Source organism: Scyliorhinus torazame, chromosome 10 (genome assembly GCF_047496885.1).
Source record: "Scyliorhinus torazame isolate Kashiwa2021f chromosome 10, sScyTor2.1, whole genome shotgun sequence".
Lineage (NCBI taxonomy): Eukaryota > Metazoa > Chordata > Chondrichthyes > Carcharhiniformes > Scyliorhinidae > Scyliorhinus > Scyliorhinus torazame.
In genome coordinates, this window is record NC_092716.1 from 52285772 (window position 1) to 52313074 (window position 27303).

General features: G+C 50.3%; 1 protein-coding gene across 6 annotated transcripts in view; it reads left to right on the forward strand.

Moving 5' to 3' along the window:
* The window catches only part of LOC140430568 (uncharacterized), a 230938-nt gene that overhangs the window by 126307 nt on the left and 77328 nt on the right, over positions 1-27303 (forward strand). For 4 of the 6 annotated variants that reach the window (XM_072518125.1, XM_072518126.1, XM_072518130.1 and 1 more), the window contains exons 6-7: positions 14409-14447; positions 16875-16967. In XM_072518125.1, coding sequence (XP_072374226.1) covers positions 14409-14447; positions 16875-16967 — 132 coding nt within the window. The remainder of the gene's footprint in view (positions 1-14408; positions 14448-16874; positions 16968-27303) is intronic. The other 2 variants (XM_072518128.1, XM_072518131.1) reach the window with 1 other exon arrangement.

A 27303-nucleotide genomic window follows, 5' to 3' on the forward strand; every position in this document is an offset into this window, starting at 1 on the left:
AGGGGGAGACGATGGCGGCGCCCACTGGCCATGCGTGGTCAAGGAGGTGAAGATGGCGGCGCCCATTGTCCGTAAACAAGGGGGGTGGGGACGATAGCGGTGACTGCATGGGCCTGGCACACCGCGGCGATGTGCCCCTTCTTGCCGTAAGCCTTACAAAGGGCAGCGCGGGCCGGGCAGTGTTTTTCCGGGGGTGTTTCTGCTGGCCGCAAAAGTTACATCGGGGACCCCCGGGGTTCGCTGGCTGGGTGCATGGCATAGGCGTATTGGCTGGGTAAGGCCCCCGCTGGGGCGGCCATCTGTGGGGTCCACGATGCGTAGGAGGGCTGGGCCGCGTGGCTGGGGGTGTAGGCCTGAACGTTGCGCGAGGCGACCGTCATAGAGAGTGTTAGTTTCTTTGTCTCTGCTAGGTCGAGCGTGGCCCCTTCTAACAGTCACTGGCGTATGAGGTCCGACCCAAGCCCCGCATAAGGAGGTTTGAATGTTCAGTGGCCGTAACGGCCTGACAGTCACAGTCCCGGACGAGTGGGATTAGGGCCCGCCAGAAGTCTTCTATGGATTCACCAGGCAGTTGAGAGCGAGTGGCAAGTATGTGCCTGGTGAAGAGCGTGTTCATCTTCTGGGCTTCTCTTTGAGAAGCCTCATGGCTTCGGCGTAGTTCGGCTCGTCCTGGATTAGCGGAAAGACGCTGGAGCTCAACCTTGAGTACAGGATCTGTATCTTCTGAGCCTCCGAGACAGGGCTGGGCGGCGAGTTGATGTACGCCTCGAAACAAGCTAGCCAGTGTTGAAAGTCCTTTTTGGCGTAGCTTGAATGCGGATCCAGCTACAGGCGATCCGGTTTGATACAGAGGTCCATCTTTTGAAAATCTTCGAGCAATAAATTGATGCACGATCAATTGCACAAAGACTTGAGTTGGGTACAACTGAGTCTTTATTGCTCTAAGATTATCATAGAATTTACAGTGCAGAAGGAGGCCATTCGGCCCATTGACTCTGCACTAGCTCTTGGAAAGAGCACCCTAATCAAGGTCAACACCTCCACCCTATCCCCATAACCCAGTAACCCCAACCAGCACTAAGGGCAATTTTGGACACTAAGGGCAATTTATCATTGCCAATCCACCTAACCTGCACATCTTTGGACTGTGGGAGGAAACCCGCGCACACACGGGGAGGATGTGCAGACTCCGCACAGACAGTGACCCAAGCCGGAATCGAACCTGGGACCCTGGAGTTGTGAAGCAATTGTGCTATCCACAATGCTACCGTGCTGCCCACAGCAGCTAGCGAAATGGCTGCAGGATGGAGGACACACATATTTATACTCTGCGTACTGGGCGTAGCCAGCATGCAGGGACTACCAATGTACCTGTAGTACAGGTCCTACCATACATCACCTAATAGAGGTGCAACAGTGGTTTACCACAGATTACTTGCTTTAACTTGCATTGATACAAGTATGTAATAAAATACGTTTTTTTAAAAATGCTTCATAGTCCATTCTCGCGTCTCCTGATTCCACAAATACCTAAACCTTTCCCCAGCTACTAAAGTGGCTCCTCGTCCTGCCGCATTCACCGGACAACTTCACTCTTCCCGACACTTAGTTTATACCCAGAGAATGCCCTAAACCTCTCCAATAGTCCCAAAATCTTACCCATACTCTCCAGCGTGTCTGATACAAGTAGCAACAGATTGTCCACATACAACACCTGGTCACAATCTCCTGTCCACAGACCCCCGAAGGGCCATCACCAAGGGCTCAATCACCAGCATGAACAGCAGCAGTGACAACGGACACCTTTGCCTTGTACCCCTGTGCAGTAAAAAACTTTGTGAACTCAACTCATTTGTAAGTACACTTGCCACCAACGATGCATACAAAAGCATACAAAATGCACACAGGCCACAAACTTAGGCGCAACCCCAAACCTTCCGAGAATTTCAAACAGGGACTTCCACTCCACCCAATCGAAGGCCTTCTCCGCATCCATAGAAACAATAACCTCTGTGGGCGGTACAGTGGCACAGTGGTTAGCTCTGCTGCCTCACGGTGTTGAGGACCCAGGTTCGATTGTGGCCCAAGGTCACTGTCTGTGTGGAGTTTGCACAATTTCCCCATGTCTGCATGGGTTACCCCACAACCCAAAGATGTGCAGGGTGGGTGGATTGGCCACGCTAAATTGCCCCTTGGAAATTAAAAAAAAAAGAAACAATACCTCTGGCACCCGCCCCCTGGACGGAAACTTAATCACATTTAACAACCTCCTGATATTGCTAGAGAGCTGTCGGCCCTTTACAAAACCTGTTTGATTTTCAGAAACTACCCCTGGCACACATCTTCCATCCTCCCCACCAACAACTTAGCAGGTACTTTTACGTCCATATTCAACAACGAAATGGGCCTGTACGATCCACATTCCAGAGGTTTCTTCCCCTTCTTTGGGATTAGCGTAATTGGCTCCTGTGCCAGCGTCTCTGGCAACTGCCCCTTCTTCAACACCTCCCTAAACATCCCCAACAAATGAGGTGCCAACTCTGACACAAACACCTTATAAAACACTGCTGGGAAGCCGTCGGGCCCTGGGGCCTACCCCGACTGCAATCCCCTAATACTGTCTATCACCTCCCTCAGCTCCAGTGAGGGCTCCTCCAATGCCTGCTTCTTCCCTTCCTCCAACCTTGGGAACTCCAACCTGTCCAAAAAAAAAACCATATCCCCTTCCTCTCTATCCGCTCGGCTTTATGCAGCTTCTCATAATATCCCCTGGACACCTCGTTATCCTCTCTGGCTCTGACACCACCTTCTCCTTCTCTGACCATGTCCTTCGAATTTTCCTAGACACCTCCTGTCTCTGCAGCTGGTGAACCAGCATACGACTCGCCTTCTCTCCGTATTCATACTGCACCCCCTTCACCCTCCGTAACTACTCCACCGCCTTTCCCATTATCAAACTTCCCCTGCAACCTCTTCCTCTCTGCCAACAACTCCTTAGTGGGAACCCCGGGTATCTCCCGTCCACTTCGACTATCTTGTCCAGCAACCGTCCATGCTCCTCGCTCTTCTTATCCCTGTGCGCCTTGAATGAGATAATCTCCCCTCAAACTACAGGCTTCAACGCCTCCCAGAACTTGGCTGTCGACACCTCCCCATTCTGATTAAGCTCCACGTAATCCCCAATCGCCAGTCTCACTTTTTCGTAAAATCCCTCATCTGCCAAAAGACCCGAATCTAGCCTCCACCCCAGCTTCTGCACCTGCCCCAAGCTAAGCCTCACCTCCAGCCAGTGGGGTGCATGACCCAAAATCACAATTTCCGCATTGATGCACGATCAATTACACAAAGACGAGAGTTGAATGCAACTGAGGCTTTATTACACTAAGATGTGTGACCTCCTACAGCAGCTGGCAAAATGGCTGCTGTATGGGGAGCACACATATTTATACTCCGCCTACTGGGTGGAGCCAGCAGGCAGGGAACTACCCCCGTACCTGTAGTACAGGGCCTTACCACAAATCACCTAATATATACATCAGTGGTGACTACCACATTCAACCCCTGTTAAAATTGAGTCCGACGGGGGTGGTGGAGAACTATATACAAGTACATGTTTTAACTACAGAGAAAAAAATGGAGTGCCGATCAAGTTACAGGTTCAGTCGGTCTGGAGCCTTGATCTGCCGTTGGGAACGCTGCAGTGATGACGGCGATTCCGGTGTCGGTCTGGGCCTCGGTGACTCCGGGAGCATGTCGAAATCCTCGTCATCCTCGGGCGTGGGCAGGGGGAGGACAAATTGTCCTGGGGCGGGGGCTGCGGTGGGGAGCGCTGGGGAAGGGGAGGGTGGCGCTGGGTTGGAGGGGTGTGTGTGCGTGGAACCAGCTGGTGGCAGGTCCCTGAAGGAGACAGTATCTTGGCAGCCGTCGGGGTACGCTACGTAGGCGTACTGCGGGTTGGCGTGGAGTAGCTGTACCCTTTCAACCAAACGGGTCCGCCTTGTGGAGTCATACGTGCTGACGGAGGAGGACGGGTCCTGGAGTTGCAAGCCAAGTCGGGAGCAACATCCCGGAGGTGGATTTCCTGGGGAAGGCAAAGAGGCGTTCATGGGGTGTGTCATTAGTCACAGTGCGTAGGAGCAACCAAATGGAGTGCAGTGCGTCGGGGAGGACCTCCTGCCAGCGGGAGGCCGGGAGATTTCTGGACCGTAGGGCCAGCTGGACGGCCCTCCAGACCATCCCATTCTCCCTCTCCACCTGCCAGTTTCCCCGGGGGTTACAGCTGGTCGTCCTGCTCGAGGCGATACCCTTGTTGAGCAGGAACTGACGCAGCTCATTGCTCATGAATGAGGATCCCCTGTTGCTGTGGACGTAGGCGGGGAAGCCGAACAGAGCGAAGATGGTGTTGAGGGCTTTGATGACGGTGGCAGACGTCATATCAGGGCATGGGATGGCGAAGGGGAATCTGGAGTACCCATCGGCCACACTGAAGAAGTACGTGTTACGGTCGGTGGAGGGGAGAGGCCCTTTGAAGTCCACGGTGAGGCGTTCAAAGGGGCAGGAGGCCTTCACCAGGTGTGCACGGTCTGGCTGGGAGAAGTGCAGTTTGCACTCCGCACAGACCTGGCAGTCTCTGGTGATTGCCCTGACTTCCTCGACGGAGTAGGGCAGATTGTGGGCCTTGATGTAGTGGTACAAACGTGTGACTCCTGGGTGACAAAGGTTGTCGTGCAGAGTCCGGAGTCGGTCCACCTGTGCGCTGGCACATGTACTTCGGGATAGGGCATCGGGGGGCTTGTTCAGCTTACCGGGGCGATACAAAATCTCGTAGTTGTAGGTGGAGAGATCGATCCTCCACCTCAAGATTTTATCGCTTTTGATCTTGCCACGCTGTGTGTTGTTAAACATGAAAGCTACCGACCATTGGTCAGTGAGGAGAGTGAATCTCCTGCCGGCCAGGTAATGCCTCCAATGCCGCACAGCTTCAACTATGACTTGGGCCTCTTTTTCAACGGAGGAGGGCCGAATTTCGGAGACATGAAGGGTTTGTGAAAAGAATGCCACGGGCCTGCCTGCCTGGTTGAGGGTGGCGGCCAGAGCGATGTCTGATGCATCGCTCTCGACTTGGAAAGGGAGCGTCTCGTCGACTGCGTGTATCGCGGCCTTGGCGATGTTGGCCTTAATACGGTTGAAGGCCTGGTGAGCCTCGGCCATAAGGGGAAAAAGAGTGGATTGGATGAATGGGCGGGCCTTCTCCGCATAATTTGGGACCCACTGGCATAGTAAGAAAAGAACCGCAGGAAACATTTGAGGGCCTTGGGTGAGTGGGGGAGTGGGAGTTCCACGAGGGGGCGCATGCGGTCGGGATCGGGCCCCAGAATTCCGTTCTGGACCAATTAGCCGAGGATGGCTAAGCGGTTAGTGCTGAACACACACTTCTCCTTGTTGTAAGTGAGGTTGAGGAGAGTGGCGGTGCGGAGAAATTTGGCAAGGTTGGCGTCATGGTCCTGCTGATCGTGGCCGCAGATGGTGACATTGTCAAGGTACGGGATAGTGGCCCGCAGCCCTTACCGGTCGACCATTCGGTCCATTTCCCATTGGAAAACCCGTTGGATGCCGAAAGGAACCCTGAGAAAGTGGTAAAGGCGACCATCTGACTCAAAGGCAGTGTATGGGCGGTCCGCCTTACGGATGGGAAGCTGGTGGTAGGCGGATTTACGGTCCACAGTTGAGAAGACCCGGTACTGTGCAATCTGATTGACCATATCAGATATGCGTGGGAGGGGGTACGCGTCAAGCTGCGTGTACCTATTGATGGTCTGGCTGTTGTCCACGACCATTCTATGTTTCTCCCCACTTTTCACCACTACCACTTGGGCTCTCCAGGGGCTGTTGCTGGCCTCGTGGCGACGGGTTTGCAATCTGGGGATAAGTTTGCAAATAGGGAAGGTGGGTCGACCTTTGGGGTCGCGAGGCCGCACACAGTAAGGGGTGGTAGGGGCCCGTCGAATTTTAATGTTAGGCTCTGGAGGTTGCACTGGAAGTCCAGGCCGAGTAGTAAGGCAGCGCAGAGGTTGGGGAGGACGTAGAGGCGGAAGCCAATAAACTCCACGCCCTGGACAGTGAGGGTGGCGATGCAATACCCCCGGATCACCACGGAGTGGGACCCGGAGGCCAGGGAGATTCTCTGAATGGCGGGGTGTACCGCGAGGGAGCAGCGCTTTACCATATCGGAATGAATGAAGCTCTCGGTGCTCCCGGAGTCCAGCAGGCAGGAGATCTCGTGCCCATCGATTTTCACGTTTGTAGAGGCAGTTGCTAGGTTATGTGGGCGAGACTGGTCAATCGTGACCGAGGCGAGACGCAGCTGATCGTCGATGGTGGCAGACGATGGGGTGCCCGGGGGGGCATGGGTCCTGGTAAGATGACGGCGCCCACGGGCCGCATGTGCCCTGGGGAGACAAGATGGCGGCGCTTGATGTTCCTGGGGAGGACAAGATGGCGGCGCCCACGGGCCGCACGTGGTGGGGGTTGAACAAGATGGCGGCGCCCACGGGCCACACGTGGTCCGAGGAGGGGAAGATGGCGGTGCCCACTGGCCGTACGAGGGGCGGTCGGAACAATAGCGGTGATTGAACGGGCCTGGCACACCGCCACAAAGTGCCCCTTCTTGCCGCAGGCCTTGCAAAGGGCGCTCCGGGCCAGGCAGCGTTGTCGGGGGTGTTTTGGCTGCCCACAGAAGTAACATTTGGGGCCCCTGGTGTCGGTTGGCTGCCGCGCGGCACAGGCGTGGGGTTGGCTGAGTGGGGTCGTCTGCGGAGTTCACGATGCGTAGGAGGGGCGTGCCACGCGGCCGGGGGTGTAGGCCTGGATGTTGCACGAGGCAACCGTCAGCGAGAGCGCAAGCTATTTGGTTGCCGCGAGGTCGAGCGTGGCTCCTTCTAAAAGGCGTTTGCGGATGTAATCTGACTCTATCCCCGTAACAAAAGCGTCCCTCATAAGCAAGTTTGAGTGTTCCGTGGCCGTGACGGCCTGACAGTCACAGTCTCTGACTAGGGGAATTAGAGCACGCCAGAAATCTTCTACTGACTCACCAGGGAGTTGACTGCACGTGGAGAGGATGTGTCTGGCGTAAAGCGTGTTAATACGCTGAGCGTAGTTTCCTTTCAGTAACGACATGGCTTCGTCGTAGTTTGGCACGTCCTGGATAAGCAGAAAGACGGAGGTCAGCCGCAGGTAGAGGACCTGAATCTTTTGTGCTTCCGGAATTGGGTCTGGTGCAGACCTGATGTAAGCTTCGAAACAAGCTAGCCAATGTTCAAAGTCCTTTTTGGCGTTGCCTGATTGCGGATCCAGCTGCAGGCGATCTGGCTTGATGCGGAGGTCCATCTTCTGAAAACTTTAGTGTAATAAATTGATGCACGATCAATTACACAAAGATGAGAGTTGAATGCAACTGAGGCTTTATTACACTAAGATGTGTGGCCTCCTACAGCAGCTGGCGAAATGGCTGCTGTATGGGGAGCACACATATTTATACTCTGCCTACTGGGCGGAGCCAGCAGGCAGGGAACTACCCCCGTACCTGTAGTACAGGACCTTACCACAAATCACCTAATATATACATCAGTGGTGACTACCACATGCATACTCTGTCCCCACCACCCCATCAGCACCGCTTGACTCACCACAAAGAAATCAATTCTAGAGTACACCTTATGCATGTGCAAGAAGGAGTTCTCCCTCCCTCTTGGGTTAAGGTTTCAGATTCTCTTGTGGTATCCTCAATGTGCTTGATGGGAGTGTTGCTCTCAGCAGCATATCTACATTGGTTCCGTTGCTTGAATGTTGTTACGACATCTTGGACCAAAGACGCTAAAGTAAAATAAAAGAAATAGGAACTAAGGGGATCAACAGGAAGGGCATGCACATCATTGGCAGCGATTTTGCATCATGGTTCACACTCCAACAACAAATTAGGCAAAAATTTTGATAAATAGTTCACAAATCCAACAAATCGTTGCACCGCTTTCACATATATTGGTCGCTGTATCACTGCTACTGTTTACACCTTGTCAGGATCAGGGCAAAGGCCTTTTGCTGTCAGTGCATGACCTATGTTCAGGCATCTTCAATTGCAGATTTTCCTTATTCAGCTTCAGGTTTATCTGGCCAACAGTCTCTAGCTGTCATTCAATTCTCATCATAATCAGCTAAGGGTGCTTCCATTTTGTTTAGTAGATCACCTACTATGGTTTCCACTCCAGAAAGATCACTGACTATCTCATGATGTTTACATTGATATTGCTCAGGAGCTGTGGAAATTCCAAACAGCATGCTCAACCATTTGTATCTCCTGAATGGCGTCCAAAATGTAGTTAGAAAGCTACCACTTACATCCAGCCTTCGCCTCTAGGTTAGTAAAGATCTTTGACTTGGCAAGTTGTGGCAAAATTTCTTTGGTTGGTAAGATCACTTAGATCCTTTGGGTTAAAGCCCACTCTCAGCTTTCCAGGTTGTTTCACTGCTACCTGGCTGCTAATTCAGTCTGTAAGAGTTGCCACTTTCTTGATTACTCCCCTCTTTTCCAGCTCTTCTATCTTGTTTTTTAAGTGGGTGCTTAATTGGTCTTACACAGTCTCATCTACTTCAAGATGATATCTCCAGATAGACATCCCAACTCTGAAACATATCTTTGTACTACTTTAGAATCTTTCAGCATTGAATGGTTTTGTGTGCTGAAACACATTGTGAATCTCTGTTGGCACATTTAGGTTTACCAGTCCAAGCTTTAGACTTGCTCCAGCTGTGACAGTACACAACAGCCACTCATTTATTAGCTGGAACTCCAGATCCTCATTCTTGCCAATGCATTTTGCTCTCAGACTAAGTGGTTCTCTCAGTATGTGTGTCGTGACATAATATAGCCTCCGCCTTACATTCTAGGTCTTCATTTTTGGATTGCTAGGTTGAGCCACTTCACAGAAATCTGAAGGTCATGATGTTGCATGCTACATCAGTGTCTGATACTTCTTGTTTACTTGATGCTCTCTTTCTGCGATCATCATTTTCTGTGGGCACGATCTACCGATCGCATCCCGCCAGAACTAAGGTGCGATGTGGTCAGTAAATCCCGGGAGAGGCCTCCCTGGGATTCCTAAAGGCCGTTACGCCTCGTGGGATATAACCAATCTTGCACCATTAAGTGAGTTTCAGAACCCACTTAGCCATGCTTGTGCCAAACCTAATGGCCACCCAGAGTCTATCAACCTTTCTGAGGAGACCCCATTTGAGTGCTGTTCAGTACTGGTCCCCACAAATGGGGCCAGGCAGAACGGTACTGGGGGAGTCTCCGAGGCCCCTGGGTGGTTGGCCCCCGGGCAGGATGGCACCCTGGCACTGATGGTGCCACCTGGGGACCTTGGAACTGCCACCCTAGCAGCCCAGTCGTGCCTCACAGGCCAACAGATATTCAGTGGCAGATGTTTAAAGGGATATTTCAGAACAGACACATTCCAATGAGAAGGAAAAATGCCATGGGAAGGGCCCATTATCTGTGGGAGGGCGGAACTCAAGAAAATTACAATTACCAGTGAAATGGTATTGAGTTATTGTTGGATCTGTGGGCTGACAAATCTCTTGGTCCGGATGGACTTCAACCCAAGACATTGAAAGAAGTGCATAATTCGGTATTGGTTCATTGGTTTTAATTTTCCAAAATTCCCTAGATTCGGGAAAGCTCCATTAGTTTGGAAGATGGCAAATTTAACTCCTTTATTCAAGAAGGGAGGGAGACTGAAAGCAGGAAATTACAGGCCAGTTAGCCTAACATTTGTGACAGGAAAAAAGTTAGAAGTCATTACTAATAGCAGGGCACTTGGAAACATTCAAGGCAACATGGTTTTGTGAAAGGAAAATCATGTTAACCAATTTATTGGAGTTCTTTGTAGGAGTCACATGTACTATTGATAAAGGGGAACCTGTGAATGTACTGTACTTAGATTTCCAGAAGACATTTGATAATGCCACACCAAAGGTTATCACATAAAATACAAGCTCATGGTATTGGGGCAACATGGATTGAAGATTAGCTATCTAACAGAGTATGCAGGAAGTGATGAGTAGTGTGCCACAGGGATCAGTGCTGGGGCCTTCAACCCTTTATATAATCATAGAATTTACAGTGCAGAAGAAGGCCATTCAGCCCGTTGAGTCTGCACCGGCTCTTAGAAAGAGCACCCTACTTAAAATCACGCCGCCACCCTATCCCCGTAACCCAGCTCACAACTCACATTTTTTTGGACACTAAGGGCAATTTATCATGGCCAATCCACCTAACTTGCACGTTTTTGGACTGTAGGAGGAAACCGGAGCACCCGGAGGAAACCCAAGCAGACACGGGGAGAATGTGTAGACTCCGCACAGACAGTGACCCAAGCCGGGAATTTAACCTGGGTCCCTGGAGCTGTGAAGCAACTATGCTAACCACTGTGCTACAATGCTGCCCTAATAATAATTTATATAAATAACTAGAATGAAGAGGCTGAAGGGATAGTTGTTACATTTGCTGACAACACAAAGATGGGAAGGAAAGTAATTTGTGAAGTGAAAGTAAGGAGGCTATAAAAGGATGCAAATAGATTAAGTGAGTGTGCAAAAACCTGACAAATGGAGTATAATGTGGGGAAATGTGAAGTTGTCTATTTAGGCAGAAAGAATAAAAAATAAGCTTATTACATAAATGGTGAGAGATTGCAGTGGTCTGAGGCGCAGAGGAATCTGGGTGTCCTAGTACATGAATCACAAAAGGCTAGTATAGTAATTAGGAAAGCTAATAGAATGTTATTGTTCATTGTGAGGGTAATCTCTGAAGATCATGGGCGGGATTCTCCATCCCCCCGCCAGGTGGGAGAATCACCGGGGGTTGGTGTGAATCCTACCCCTGGCATCCTCCTGGGGTCGTGGGGGGATTTGGCCCCGGGAGGTGCCCCTACGGTGGCCTGGCCTGCGGTCGGGGCCCACCGATCCACGGGCGGGACTGTGCCGTGGGGGCACTCTATTGTTCCGCACCGGAGGCTGTGGTCTACCGCCATTCCCGGTGCGGAAGCGAATCCCTCTGCGCATGCGCAGGCCCTCCCGCGCATCCGCTGACTCGCGCCGGCTGGCGGAGGCCCTTCGGCGCCGGTTGGCGTGGCGCCAAGCCCCTATCCTGCCGGCCGGCTGGGCGCCAACCACACCGAGGCGGGCCTAGCCCCTGAAGGTGCGGAGGATTCGCACCCTTGGGGCGGACAGACGCCGGAGTGGTTCACGCCACTCTGTCCCGCCGGGACCCCCTACCCCGCCGGGGAGGGGGGAATCCCGCCCCATGAGTCTCTGGAACTCTATGGGCGGGATTCACCGACCCCCTGCCGGGTCAGAGAATCCCCTGGGGACCGCGTGAATCCCGCCCCGCCGCCCCGATGCCGGCTGCCGTATTCTCCGGCGGCGGATTTCGGGCAGGGGCGGGATTCACACCACGCCAGTCGGGGGCCATTGGCAGTACCCCCCCCCCCGGCAATTCTCCGGGCCCCAATGTGCTGAGCGGCTGCCCGTTTTTGGCCAGTCCCGCCGGCGTGGATTGGACATGGTCTCACACGGCGGGAACTGGCAGGTAATCTGGCTGGTGCGGTCCTCAGGGGGGTGCGGGGGAATCCGACCCCGCGGGGGGGGGTGGGGGGGGCCAAGGTGGCCTGGCCCGCGATCGGGGCCTACCGATCTGCGGGCGGGCCTGTACCGTGGGGGCACTTCTTCCTTCCGCGCCGGCCCCTTTAGGGCTCCGCCATGGCCGGCGCGGAGAAGACACCCCCCTGCGCATGCACCAGAATACTCCGGCCGGTCTGCGTAAGCGCGGAACCACGCCGGTGGTTCTGCGCCTGCACTAACTCGCGCAGTCCATTCGCCGCCAGCTGGCGCCAACCCCACTGCCGCCGGCCAGGCCCCCAGAAGTGCAGAGAATTCCGCTACATCCGGTCGGCCCGACGCCAGAGTGGTTTGCGCCGTTTTTGACGCCGGCGTCGGGCCATTGCGTTGATCGTGGAGAATCCCGCCCTCTATCTCAAAAGGCAGTGGAAGCAGAGTATTTCAATGTTTTTTAAGACAGGACTAGATAGAGTCTTGATAAGCAAGGGGATGAAATGTTATTACTAGGCAAAAATGTGGAGTTGAAGTTACGAGCAGATCAGCAATGATCTTATTGAATGGCAGAGAAGGTTCGAGAGATCAATTGGCCTACTCCTGCTCCTAATTAATATGTTTGTATGTTCCCTGGGCTCTCACTCTGTTAAACCTTTTTATTTGGCCCGCTGAACAACTAACTTGTCTACTGTCTAAATTTACTCTACCTTCTTTCAACTCATTTATTTAAACATTAGCATTGCAGTCCTCCTTTTATTCTGTGCCTGACTACCTCCCATCCTCCACCCCATTCGATCTGAATCTACACGTTATCAGCCTGCAGTGCTCCCAAGGCTTTTGTATGCTTCAGTGACCGGAACTGTACATACTGCTGAATTTTGATTTCTTTCCGCCCTGCAGTTCCTATTCATTCCTCTCTGCCTTATTCACGTTTTATTTCTCATGTCCTCTTTTGTTACGTTTTTCTATTTCGGGGTCACCCTCAGAATGATGACAAATGACTGCTTATTCCATGAACTTTTAGCGATGTTTCCATTCCAGTGAAGATCGGACTTCTTTTACAGAAAACAGCAGCTTTTAGTGCAGGATTGAAGTAACAGAGCTGCTGCTCTGTATTTTTTCCATCACTGATTTGGTTAACTGAATGTGTTGCGGGCCACCCCCAACGTACCAGCCATTCAGTGTATGATTTAATAGTTGGTATGAGGACTAATTCAAACTGAAATGGAACAGACAAAAGCTGCACGCTTCATTACAATCAATCTGCAGCAACCAATCAGGATTAATTAAGTATTTATGTGCAAAGAGCTACATTTTAGTTTCAGAAGAAGCCATCGAAACACATGTGGTCATCATTTTAATAGATTAATGAAAAATCCAAATGTTACCTTCTGTACACCAGGCTGATAGATCTCAGCCTTTGAGTTTGGAAGTTTGTGTACACATCAGTTTGCCAGCATTAATTCAAGTCATTTCAGATCACCAACTTTGAGTCTGATTGCCCATATGTGAATCTTGTTAAAGTCACCTCCCAGATCCGTTAGCACAGTGGTTAGCACTGTTGCTTCACAGTGCCAGGGAACCGGGTTCGATTCCAGGTTTGGGTTACTGTCTGTGCGGAATCTGCACGTTCTCCTCGTATCTGCGTGGGTTTCCTCCAGGTGGTCCGGTTTCCTCCCACAAAGTCCCAAAAGTCGTGCTGTTAGGTGAATTAGACATTCTCCCTCAGTGTACCGGAATAGGCGCTGGAAAATGGCGACTAGGGCATTTTCACAGTACTTCATTGCCGTGTTAATGTAAGCCTGCTTGTGACACTAATAAAGGTTATTATAAAAATCCTTCAGTTATTCCTCTTCTTCGAGGATTTCTGGCTTCTTCCTCCTTTAAAAGGATAGGAACAATTATATATTTGCTGAGCATTAGCATTGAGATTGAGAATCTGAATTTTTCCTTGCATTGGAACACATGCATTTTGCAAATGAAGCAATCATAGCATCATAGGATTTATAGTGCAGAAGGAGGCCAATAGGCCCATCAGGTCTGCACCCTACTTAAGCCCACGCCTCCACCCTATCCCCGTACCCAGTAACGCCATCTTACCTTTTGGACACTAAGGAACAATTTATCATGGCCAATCCACCTAACCTGCACATCTTTGGACTGTGGGAGGAAACCTGAGCACCTGGAGACACAGGGAGGAAGTGCACACTCCACACAGACAGCCACACAAGGCTGGAATTGAACCCGGGTCCCTGGAGCTATGAGGCAGCAGTGCTAACCACTGTGACACCGTACAGCCCACATCAATTAAGGTTCCTTGTATTCAAATTGTAAGAGGGAGAATAGAAGAAGGTGATAATAGCGGTGGATGTAGAAGGATGGGATGAGGCTATTGTGGAGCATAAATTCCAGCCTTCACCGACTGGGCTGTATGGCCTGTTTCTGTTTAATAAAGATAATAATCGATTATTGTCACAAGTAGGCTTCAATGAAGTTACTGTGAAACGCCCCTAGTCTGCACATTCCTGCGCCTGTTCGGGGAAGCTAATACGGGAATTGAACACGTGCTGCTGGCCTTGTTCTCCATTACAAGCCAGCTGTTTAGCCCACTGTGCTAAACCAACCCCTAAGCCCCTAGTTGCCAAATTCTGGTGCTTGTTCGGGGAGGATGGAACGGGATGTTTTATTGAGATGTTGTATTTCTTTGTAAATTAATAATTCTCTCTCTTATGCAACAGCATCTTGCCAGACCTACTTACTCAAGAAATAGCAAGGTGGTAAGGAAAGAAATTTTGCTCCATTGAATAAATAACATTTTAAAATGGTTAAAGATCATATTTAAATGCTAGCTTAACTCAGTGGCAGCACAATCCACCAAATTAGAAGGTTGGGATGTTAATTTTATTAAAGTGAGACTTCCACCCCAAGCTGGGATGAAATCCTACCTCCACGAGTTGCTGGCCAGTCGATTGGATAGTACGGTCACGGGTGGGACTTCATCCAGTCCCCAACAACATTTGTTGCTGAGACTGAATGCAAGGTAATTGGGTGGCTGGTCTCAGCAATGGGGTGAGGGGGAGGTGGGGATATCCGGAGCTTGACGAAGCCCCCAATCAAAAGAGGGGCCTGTAAAGGTTGCATGACCCTCTCCTTTCCCAGCCAATGCCCAGGTAGGGTGCTGGGTTTCCGACGCATTACCATCCTTGGCCTGCCACTCAAACAAAAGGCCTCAATTAGCTGACGGGAGTGCCATCTGCACCTCCCATAGCCCGCATAAAATTTTGATGAGGTGGATGGGTAGGGGGCACGATAGCCATGAAATTGTAGCTGCCCCCTCACCTTCAAAACCCTATGCCGAAGGTTGCAAAATCCATCCCAGAGTTAAGGTACAGATCAGTCATGAATAGCAGGGCAACCTCACAGGGCTGAATGACCTACTCCTGCCCTATGTTCCCATGTCCTGCAAAACACATGTGTGCTAATATGTGACCCAGCTCCAGTGTCTTGCACTCCTTTTACACCAGGCTATCCAAATGCTTCCAGAAATCATCAACTGTAGCACTAAGCAAATGAAGAATTGCCCCTGGAAAAACTGTCCGAGATTCTCCAATCCCGCGGCCAAGTTCTGACGCCGGCGTCAAAAGCGGCACGAGCGATTCTGGCGTCAAAGGGCCTCCAGGCCCAGGCACTCATCCCTTCCTAGGGGGCTAGTATGGTGCCGGAGTGGTGTCCGCTGCTCCGGCGCTTGAAGCCGGCACGCCATGGCCGGCGTGGGTCCGCGCATGCACGTGGGTTGCCGTCTCCGCGCCAACCTCTGGACAATATGGCGGAGTCCTACAGGGGCCTGGCGCAGAGGAACATAGGCCCCTCACAGAATTAGCCCGCCCGCCGATCGGTCGGCCCCGATCGCGGGCCTAGTCACCGTGGAGTCCCCCCCAAGAGTCGGATCCCTGCCCCTCATCAGGACAGCCCCCGCAGCCAGAACTCCGAGGTCCAGCCGGGTAGGACCATTCGTAGCCCACGCCGGCGGGACGCGGCCGAACTCGGCGGGCGCCCGTCGAGGCGCGGAGAATCGCCGGGGGGGGCGCTTTCAACGGCCCCCGACTGGCGCGGAGGCGACGCCATGGGTGTGATTGGCGCTGATTCTCCGGTCGCCAGACAGTCGGCGGCCCGGCGTCGGAGCGGCGTGGCGCGATTCTCCGACCTGGCACGGGATTGGAGAATCCCGGGCCATGCATCAACAACGTAGGGTGGTGTCTGTGCATCTTTGATGGTGTACCTCAGAGGAGCAAATGCTGCTTCTCTTGATTCCTTGGCTGTGCCTCTTTTCTTGTCCTCTTATAGCTGATGTCACCAGATGATAATTTGAAGGAAATTGAGTTATTAAATTGGTTAATGTGGATACCTTCTTTTTTAATTGACATTTTTTCACATCTATCCTTTTGCCTGCACTTTATCATTTTTTCCCCACATACATTAAGAATCTATCAATGTACAATATTATAACCATAACCAGCGCTAATCTCTGACACTGACATGATGTGTCAATATTTTCCCAGCAATGCCAAAAAGCTCAAATTAATGGAAGTTAAATGATCATTGTTTCTTTTCTCCTCTCCCAAATTGTAGAAAGCTGAGGTATGAAATAGGCCTGTTGGTTAATTTTATTTTAAGAGAGCTTGCTGGGTGTATATAAAAGAAAGTGGGACAATTTACCTCCACAAATCCACTCTTTGGAATTGCACTAACCTTAAGCATATGTGATGGTAAACTAATGACAACGTATAGTTTATTTCCCTGGAATGTGTTTTTCATAGATTTCCCTGGTTTTATGCCCATCTCAATTGATGCAATGCTAACAAACTGCACCATCATTATTAGAACAGGGGACAGAACCCTTTAGTTTTGTTATAGCACTTGCATTAAATAACACACAATGTATTAACACAAGCATAGAACCCTTTTTGGATATTACTAATGCCACAAGATCTTGGCTGCAGCTTTCTATTTGTTGTTGTATAATTACAAAAGCACAATGTGCGCATCATTAGGTTTTGCAAAACATCTGTTCACAAAGCACCAAATTTTAACATAAATGGACTGTCATGAAATTCCTGCTTTTCTAAGCAAGTATTCAATAAATAATTCAGTACTGTATTTAGCATTTCAAATTGGTGCATCTCTTTTGAATGATTTCTCCCGAGGAACAAGAAACCGTCTGCGTCACACAAATGGGGCAAAATCCACGCTGATAAGTACGTCACCATTTCATCTTTACTTAAAGCAAAGGGGAAAAGGTAATGTAGTATTTTATATAAAGCAGCTAAGTGGTTTGTTTTGGACAGGGTTCAGTGCTGCATAAGGTTGCAAAATATTTCTATATTATGCATTCTCTTAAGAAATCTTAGTTGAGCCAAGAAGTAGAAAACTCATGTTGGATTTTATTAACTGATTTCTGGAAGAAATTTATTTTGCATTTGTGTGTTTTTACAGTCGTGCTGATGGAAAGTAGAATAGGTCTAGAAATTCTGACACCAAAGCAGCAAATGCTGGAAACACACCGCCCTCTACATTTTGGATGAAGATGGTACTAACCAAAAAAACAACAGCCATTGACCCTCTCAGCAATCCCATCCAGATGTCTAATCACTTGTGAATAAGGCCCTTGCATCTCCAATTTCATAGTGGCTGATTATACTGACATCCTGGACTTAATTTAGTTCAGCATCCTGATCACAACATCTTGCCCTTTATTGAAGCCTCTCTGCCTAACTATATTTTCATTCACCTAACTCAAACTGCCCCTTTATTTCTCCCTCTAGTCTGGTACCTATTGTTTCACGTGTAAGAATAGATGTACTTCTTCAGTGTACATTCAGTGAGAGTCTTCACTGAACTGATGTCAAAATGTTTGCCTCCAGAGACAGTCTCATACATAGTTGCATGATTATGGAAAGCCAGATGTGTCAGTCAGACTGGTTAAATTTCAAATCCAAACATCTATTTTCATCTAAAAATAAAATATACTAACACTTCCTCCTTTTCCGAGTGAACAAAAGACACATTTGCATGCATGATCTTGTGTGACTGTGAATTACCCAAGTTTCCCACTGTACAGCTATAGTTGTCATAAGATCATAAGACCAGGGTCCCAGGTTCGATTCCGGCTTGGGTCACTGTCTGTGCTGAGTCTGCACATCCTCCCCGTGTGTGCGTGGGTTTCCTCCGGGTGCTCCGGTTTCCTCCCACAGTCCAAAGATGTGCAGGTTAGGTGGATTGGCCATGATAAATTGCCCTTCGTGTCCAAAATTGCCCTTAGTGTTGGGTGGGGTTACTGGGTTATGGGGATAGGGGGGAGGTGATGCCCTTGGGTAGGGTGCTCTTTCCAAGAGCCGGTGCAGACCCGATGGGCCGAATGGCCTCCTTCTGCACTGTAAATTCTATGATAATCTATGATAAGACCATAAGACATAGGAGCAGAATTAGTCCACTTGGCCCATCGAGTCTGCTCTGCCATTCAATCATGGCTGATATTTTCTCATCCCCATTCTCCTGTCTTCTCCCCATATCCTCTGATCCCCTTATTAATCAAGAACATATCTATCTCTGTCTTAAAGACACTCAGTGAATTGGCCTCCACAGCCTTCTGCGGCAAAGAGTTCCACAGATTCACCACCCTCTGGCTGAAGAAATTCCTCCTCATCTCTGTTTTAAAGGATCGTCCCTTTAGCCTGAGATGGTGTCCTCTGGTTCTAGTTTTTCCTACAAGTGGAAACATCCTCTCCACGTCCACTCTATCCAGGCCTCGCAGTACTTTGTAAGTTTCAATAAGATCTCTCATCCTTCTAAACTCCAACGAGTACAGACCCAGAGTCCTCAAACGTTCCTTATACGACAGTGTCTTCATTCCAGGGATCATTCTTGTGAACCTCCTCTGGACCCTTTCCAAGGCCAGCACATCCTTCCTTAGATACGGGGCCCAGAACTGCTCACAATACTCCAAATGCGATCTGACCAGAGCTTTATAGAGCCTCAGAAGTACATCCCTGGTCTGGTATTCTAGCCCTCTTGACATGAATGTTAACATTACATTTGCCTTCTTTTTAAAAAAATATTTTTTATTCTCCTTTTTCACATTTTCTCCCAAATTTACACCCACCAACAATAAACAATAATCAGTAACAAATTTGTCAATCCCCATATCAATAACAACGATCCCATCCTCTCACCAAACCCCAAACATTAGCCCACATGTTCACACAAACAAATGACAAAAAGGAATTAGGGATCACCCATAGTCACCATTAACACACACAGCCCCCTCCCCCCAATCCTCCCACCCACCTCCCCCCCAACTAATGTTCGATGTTATCCAGTTCTTGAAAGTGCATAATGAATAATGCCCATGAATTGTAGAGCCCCTCTATCCTTCCCCTCAGTTCAAACTTAACCTTCTCAAGAATCAAGAATTCCAACAGGTCCCTCCGCCACGCCAGGGCACAGAGTGGAGAGGTTGCTCTCCAACCTATCAGGATCCGCCTTCGGGCGATCAACGAGGTGAAGGCTACAACATCTGCCTCCCCACCCGTTTCCAACCCTGGCTTGTCCGACACCCCGAATATGGCCTCCCGGGGGCCCGGGTCCAGTTTCACGTGCACCACTTTAGAAATGTTCACACACATCCTCTACTCCTTCAAATAAACGGTTCATCCTCGCCCTTGTGAGGTGTGCTCTGTATACCACCTTCAGCTGTATCAGCCCCAACCTCGGGCATGAGGTGGAGGCATTCACTCTCCGGAGCACCTCACACCAGAACCCCTCCTCCATATCCTCTCCCAACTCTTCCTCCCACTTTGCTTTGATCCCTTCCAGTGGTGCCTTCTCCTCTTCCAAAATAGCTCCGTAAACCGCAAACACTACCCCCTTCTCCAGTCCCCCTGTCGTCAGCACCTCCTCCAGCAATGTGGAGGCCGGCTCCACCGGGAAGCTCTGTATCTCCTTTCTGGCAAAATCTCGAACCTGCATGTATCTAAACATTTCCCCCTGCTCCAGCCCATACTTCGCTTCCAGCTTCTTCAATCCTGCAAACCGACCCCTAAGAAACATATCTTTTAGTATCTTAATCCCCTTCTCCTCCCATTTCCAAAAATTGCATTTGCCTTCTTAACTGCCGACTGAACCTGCACATTAACCTTAAGAGAATCGTGAACAAGGACTCCCAAGTCCCTTTGTGCTTCTGCTTTCCGAATCATTTCACCATTTAGAAAATAGTCTATGCCTAAATTCCTCCTTCCAAAGTGCATAACCTCACACTTTTCCACATTGTATTTCATTTGCCACTTCATTGCCCACTCTCTTAGCTTGTCCAAGCTCTTCTGCAGCCCCCCTTGCTTCCTCAATACTACCTGTCCCTCTACAGATCTTTATATCATCTGCAAACTTACCAACAGTGCCTTCAGTTCCTTCTTCCAGATCATTAATGTATATTGTGAAAAGTTGTGGTCCCAGCACAGACCCCTGAGGCAAACCACTAGTCACCGGCTGCCATCCTGAAAAAGACCACTTTATCCCCACTCTCTGCCTTCTGCCAGTCAGCCAATCCTCTATCCATGCCAGGATCTTATCCTGAACACCATGAGCTCTTAACTTATTTAACTGTCTCCTCTGCGGCACTTTGTCAAAGGCCTTCTGGAAATCTAAATAAATGACGACCACTGGTTCGCCTTTGTCTAACTTCCTTGTTACCTCCTCAAAGAACTCTAACAGACACGATCTCCCTTTGACAAAGCCGTGCTGACTCAGTCCTATTTTACCATGCACTTCCAAGTACTTCGCAATTTCATTTTTAACAACAGACTCTAAAATCTTACCAATGACCGAAGTTAGGCTAACCGGCCAATAATATCCCGTCTTCTGCCTCCCTCCCTTCTTAAACAGTGGTGTTACATTAGCCACCTTCCAGTCCTCTGGGACCCTTCCTGCCTCCAGTGAGTCCTGAAAGATCATCACTAATGCCTCCACAATTTCCTCAGTTATCTCTTTTAGGATCCTGGGGTGTAGTCCATCCGGTCCAGCTGACTTATCCACCTTCAGACCTTTCAGTTTCCCCAGAACCTTCTCCTTAGTAATGGTCACTGCACTCACCTCTGCCCCTTGGTTCTCCTGGAGCTCTGGCATCCCACTGGCGTCTTCCAACGTGAAGACTGATGCAAAGTAACTATTCAGTTCATCTGCCATTTCTTTGTTTAATATTATTACTTCTCCAGCCACATTTTCTAGTGGTCCAATGTCTATTTTTGCCTCTCTCTTACCTTTTATTTATTGAAAAAATCTCTTCTTATCTTCCTTGCATTAACAACAGTCTGTTCTAATTTTCAATCATTTAATGGTCCATGTGCATGTTGACATGAGCTGTAGGTCTGGGTGAGGTTCCTTGTCCTGAGGGTGTTGTTCCCATGGCCCATGCTGTCTTGGTCTGTTGTTCCATTGTGGTTTTTGGGGAGTCGTGAACCTCTGAGTAATGGTAGTTCTGTACTCAGTCTAGCTGGTGAAATCCTTTTTTCCTGACTACCCAATTGCTGTGAAGAAGTATTTTCGCTAGTTGTGCACATCTGCCAGCATTTGCACCTGTTTATCTGGTTGAGTTTTTTTGATTTGTTTGATTGGATCTCGCATAGCTTGGTTCATTGAAGACTTTGGTTTATCTTGCATTTCAAAGGTATAGACTCTACTGGAATCTTGTCCTTCAACTGTTCCAGTGCAGCTCTGATGTGAATATTTTCCTGTAAAACATTTACGTTCAGCTCATGCATTTCAGTGCACTAATGTGGTTGGCTACCACCTTGTGGTTTACTTGAATATTGTTTCTATCTCTTTGTGGTCTTCTGTTCCCCTCTCTCTGAGGTATTTCTATGCCCTTTGGGGTCTTTTATTGCTCTTTCTCGGTTGGCACTTTCAGGGTTACTAGCTCAGGTGTTAGACTTGCTCGAGCTGAAATGAGTGGCCATCACATCCCAGCTATGACCTGAAACTCAAGATTAGATTGCAAAGACAGGCTAATTTGTGCCATCACATAGCCTCAGTCTTACGTTCAAGGGCTTCATTCATGTGCTAGTTTAGCACAGTGGGTTAACAGCTGGCTTGTAATGCAGAACAAGACCAGCAGCACGGGTTCAATTCCCGTACTAGCCTCCCCGAACAGGCGCCGGAATGTGGCGACTAGGGGCTTTTCACAGTAACTTCATTGAAGCCTACTTGTGACAATAAGCGATTATTATTATAATATTATTATTCATTTTTGGATCTCCGTGTTGAGCCAATTCATGCAAATCTGTGAAGGTCATTAGTTTGCAGGATGCACCAATGTCTGTCTGACACTTCTTGTTCACTTGAAACTCTCAGGTCATCATGGTAACAGTCACAAATGTGGGCATGGTAGCACAGTGGTTATCATTGTTGATTCATAGCGCCATGGTCCCAGGTTCAATTCCCGGCTTGGTTCACTGTCTGTGCGGAGACTGCATGTTCTCCCCATGTCTGCATGGGTTTCTTCCGGGTGCTCCGGTTTCCTCCCACATAACTTCCAAAAGATGTGCTGTTAGGTAATTTGGACATTCTAAATTCTCCCTCTGTGTACCCGAATAGGCGCCGGAATGTGGCGACTAGGGGCTTTTCCCAGTAACTTCATTGCAGTGTTGATGTAAGCATACTTGTGACAATAAAGATTATTATTATTAAATAATATGTCTCTGAGACTTGACAGAACCAAACTGTTGTATTGTGCATAGTTCCTCATCTGCTAATATATCTCCAGTGGCCTTCTGTATAAGCTTGTTTTACTTTTTCTGGTAAACACTTATGTGCAAAAAGTTTTTGCTTCTTGTTGTTAAAACATTGCTTTCCTCTATGCCCTATGCAGGGCAATCCGTCTTTTCACGTGCATGCTGTCCTCCGCAGTATTTACTTTCAGCCCTTTGTCCACTATTGTTTAGCTCTTTTGGCTTGGACTATCTTTCAGCAAAATGTACCTCTTGGTCTGCTCTGCTATAAAAATGTTCCAGTTGATGTTTCACAACTTCTGCATTTTGACATACATCTATCACTTTATTTAACATCAGTATTTCATCTTTCAGCAGACATGCTCTGACTGAAGGATCTCTCATGTCCAAGACCAATCTATCTTTAATCAGATAATTTTTTGGCTGTTCAAATTCACATGATTCTTCTAACTGCATTATTGGCAGGCTGTATTGTTCAATGGGGCTGAATTCTCCGTTAGCTGACGCCGAAATCGGAAAACGCGATCGGTCGGAGAATAGCGTCCGACGCCGAAATCGAGGTAGTCGCCGGTTTGACTCCAAATCGGGATTCTCCGGCCCCCGGAAAATGAGGAAATCACAGCGCCTGCCTCGCGGCCTGAAAGTACAGTCGGCATATCATTAGCAGTCCAGACAACCGATTCTCCAGGGCCTCAGCGATTCAGCGCCTCGGATGGGCCAATTTCCCGACGGTATGTTTCTAATGTGCCATAAAATTTGTGAACCTGGCGTGCTGGCTGCGGCGGCAGAGAGAGGAGGTAGGAAGTGGCGTGGGGTGACTGTGGGCTTCCGTCTCGGACACTGGCCATGCTGGCTGCGGGGTGGGGAGCCCTGCTAGGGCCGGAGGAGGGGAGGGGAAGGGGGGGGGGGGGGCGACAGGCCAAGCAGCCCCCCAACAGGACAAGGGCGGGGCCCAGACACATACCGCCATTATAATGGTCATCTTGCTTGCCACCCACCCCGGCCCTTGGGTGCATGCAGTGACAACGGCCGTATGGGTTGCCCCCCACCCAACCTTCAGCCACCCATCGGGCGGCCACCCAGGGCCACACCGATGGCAACCTCCAGTGAGGGCAGTGCCAGCCAACGATGCCCCTGGCAGCAGGGATGGGCACCAGGACTGGGGCACCGACGGGGCCGGGGTGGCCGACATGCGAGGTTGGGACCCGCGGTGCCAACTGGGGCCGCCATGTAGCCCATGGCACCTGGTTGGGCACGGATGTATGTGCCATGACAACATGTTTGCCTTTCACCCCCTGCAGAAAATTATGGTGTTTGGTCATCAACCAGCAATGCTGGCCGCCGTGACGATGGCCCCTGCCCTGCATGAAACCCTGTGGCAGCATGAGCGGGGGCCGCTCAGAGAGGAGGCGGAGGCTGCAGCAGAGGAGAGGGTTGCAGAGGGGCAGGTGGCAGCCGCTCAGGCTGGAGGGCCGGCCACCCAACAGAATGAGGAGGAGGAGGAGGTGCCAAGGAGACACCGGATGAGGCCATGCGTGTACCGCAACCGCTTGTCCTTTGAGGATCTTTTGGACCAGGTATGCAGACAGAGACTGCGGTTGAGCCGGGATACAGTGTGATACATCTGCCAGATGATGGCACACCTGGCACCACAGAGGTATGGGAGAGGACACCTGCTCCTGGTGGCCGTCAAGGTGACGGTCGTGCTGAATCTTTACGCGACGGGGTCATTCCAGTCGGTGAGTGGGGACCTGTCCGTCATCTCCCAGGCATCGGCACACAGGTGCATCCATGGTGTCACTGATGCCCTGTTTGCCCAGGCGGAGTGGTACATCGAGTACTCTGTGGACTGTGCCCACCAGAATGCCCGGGCAGTGGGGTTCGCTGCTGTCGCCGGGATGCCCCAGGTCCAGGGGGTCATCGATGGGGTGCAAGTCACCTTACGGCCACCGGCGGATAACAGGCCGCTGTTCACATACAGGAAGGGGTACCATTCGATGGTGTGTGATCATCAGATGCGCATTATGCACGTCTGCACCCGATACCCTTTCAGTGTGCATGACTCGTTTTCTTGGCGCACTCGGTGATCCCCGACATGTTCAAAGGACACCCCTCCTGGCTGAGGGGCTGGTTGCTGGGCGACAGGGGTTACCCATTGCGGTCGTGGCTGATGACGCCTATACAGAGGCCACAAACCGATGCGGAGACTCGCTACAATGATGCCCATATGCAACCAGGTGTGTGGTAGAGAGGTGCTTCGGGGTCCTGAAGATGCACTTCAGGTGTCTGGACCGCTCAGGAGGGGCCCTCTAGTATGAGGCCAGGAGGGTCGCCCGCATCGTGGTAGTCTGCTGCGTCCTCCACAACATCACGCAGCAGAGGGGCGATATGCTGGAGGAGGACAAGGAGGAAGGGTAGGCCCCGTCAGACGAGGAGGAGGATGTGGAGGGGGACAATGAGTGGGACATGGGGGCTGGCTAGGCACGGGAGGCCGCACAAAGATGCTGCCAGGGCCAGCACGCACGGGACTCACTTGTTGTGACACGATTCACAGACTAGGAGGGAGGGGTTCCTGGCAGTGGTAGTCACCACTAAGTAGTATTACATGTATTACGGTAAGGCCATATAGTAGAGGTACATGGGTAAATCCCTGCCTGCTGGCTCCGCCCAGTAGGCGGCGTATAAATGTGTGTGCTCGTCGGTGCTGCAGCCATTCTGGTTCCAGCTACAGGAGGCACAACGTCATATGCTTCATGATGTCAGAGGCCCCGGACCACGCCCACTTAAAGGGGAAATGTCCCAAAACACAAAAAGAAAAATTTAAAGCCTCAAAACCAGATTCTTTCACCTGGAACGACAGCACAGTGCCTGAAATTTGACCAGTAGCTGAAAGTAACCTCCGCAGAACCCTGCAACAAGCAGTTAGCACTGCCCAAAGAAATGATACAGTCCTTGAAGACTATGACTCAGACCTTGAATTCTTCTTTGGATATCGCGAGCCCAATGCTAGCTCCGACACAAAACGTGATGATATGGTCTTGGAAGACAACGACTCAGACGAAGCTTTCACCTTGGGTGGCTACCCCAGTACCAAATCCGAACCGCATTTCAGCCCAGCATATATGACATCCCGACTCGTGAGTGCAGGAGTATGCTGCGGCCTGACGCCAAGAGACAGAGAGCGGTACAAGCCCACAGAGAGCGGCCTGCTGCCACACAGAGAGTGGTCCCCGCACCACAAAGGGTCCCTGCCTCCACACAGAAAGCGATGAAAGACTCCACAACAAGACAACTGCATGTCTCCACACAAGAAGTGACTCCAGTGACACAAGCCTCCACAGCGAGCTCGTGGACAGACTCCACAATAGAAGCAACGCAAGACTCCACAGCGCAGTCCTTGCATGAACAAGAAGTGACTCGAGTGACACAAGCCTCCACAGCGAGCTCGTGGACAGCCTCCATGATAGAAGCAACGCAAGACTCCAGAGCGCAGTCCTTGCATGAACAAGAAGTGATGACAGTCTCCACAGAGAGACCAATGCACGATTCCACATAGGGAACGCTGCAAGACTCCACAGAGGGAGTGACACAAGCCTCCATAGCGAGCTCGTGGACAGCCTCCACGACAGAAGCAACACAAGACTCCGAAGCGCAGTCCTTGCATGCGCACGACCATGAAGGTCTAGCAACCTCCTCTGAGCAACCAGCAGCAGACGATGCAAGTCTGCCATGCTCAAGTGAACAATAGAAAGACTATGACAGTCTGCCACGCTCAAGTGTACAGCAAGCTGACTATGACAGTCTACCACGCTCCAGTGAACAAGAAGAAGACTGACAGTCTACCACGCTCAAGTGTACAGCAAGCAGACTATGACAGTCTACCACGCTCCAGTGAACAAGAAGAAGACTCTGACAGTCTACCACGCTCAAGTGGACAGCAAGCTGACAATGACAGTCTACCACGCTCCAGTGAACAAGAAGAAGACTCTGACAGTCTACCGCACTCCAGTGTACAGCAAGCAGACTATGACAGTCCACACAGATTATTTGAGCCACCAGAAGAAGACTCTGACGGTCTATCCAGCTCAAGTGAACGATAAGAAGACACTGAGGCTCTATCCACTGTATGTGAGACAAGTGCCGATGGCATCCCACTTCCCATACCGGATGTGCAACGTGACAGACCTCAGCTAGAATGTACAGAGGCACTCGACAATCACAGTGAGACTACTGGTGACTTTGGTGACACCACGTTACTTCAAACCTCATTCGCTCGAGCATCTCCACAAGCAAATGCATTCCTGAACGTTTTGACTCCGGACGGGGCGCATCAAGAAACCAAAGCTGATTCAGGTGGACCAGAAAGGTCTCCAGATGGGGAGCATCGACAAACCAAAACTGACTCAGTTGAAACAGACCAGACTCCAGACGGGGAGCATCGACAAGCCAAAGCTGATTCAAGTAAGCCGGACATGACTCCAGACGGGGAGCGCCACAAACTCAGTGACGGCACGCTCAAGGAGACAGCAGATGCCACAAAGCACGCTAACACGAGTAACTGTGAGAAGGACTCGTATTATCCACAGAGTGTGGTCCTTCAGCGCAGCAAACACGGCAACAAAACTAACCACCACAACAACAACATCAAAGACAATTGCAAGAAGCGTACCAAAGGCAACAACGTCGACAACAAGCATGACAAAAACAACACCAATGGAACTATGACTGGTACGACATGGTACAACTCTGCAAATGAGGGACTCTGTTACTGCTCAGCTCAGTACAATGACATGCCATGGCAGGATGATGCATCTTTAATTCACGTTTGCTGCACTACCAACAGGCAACCTGGCTT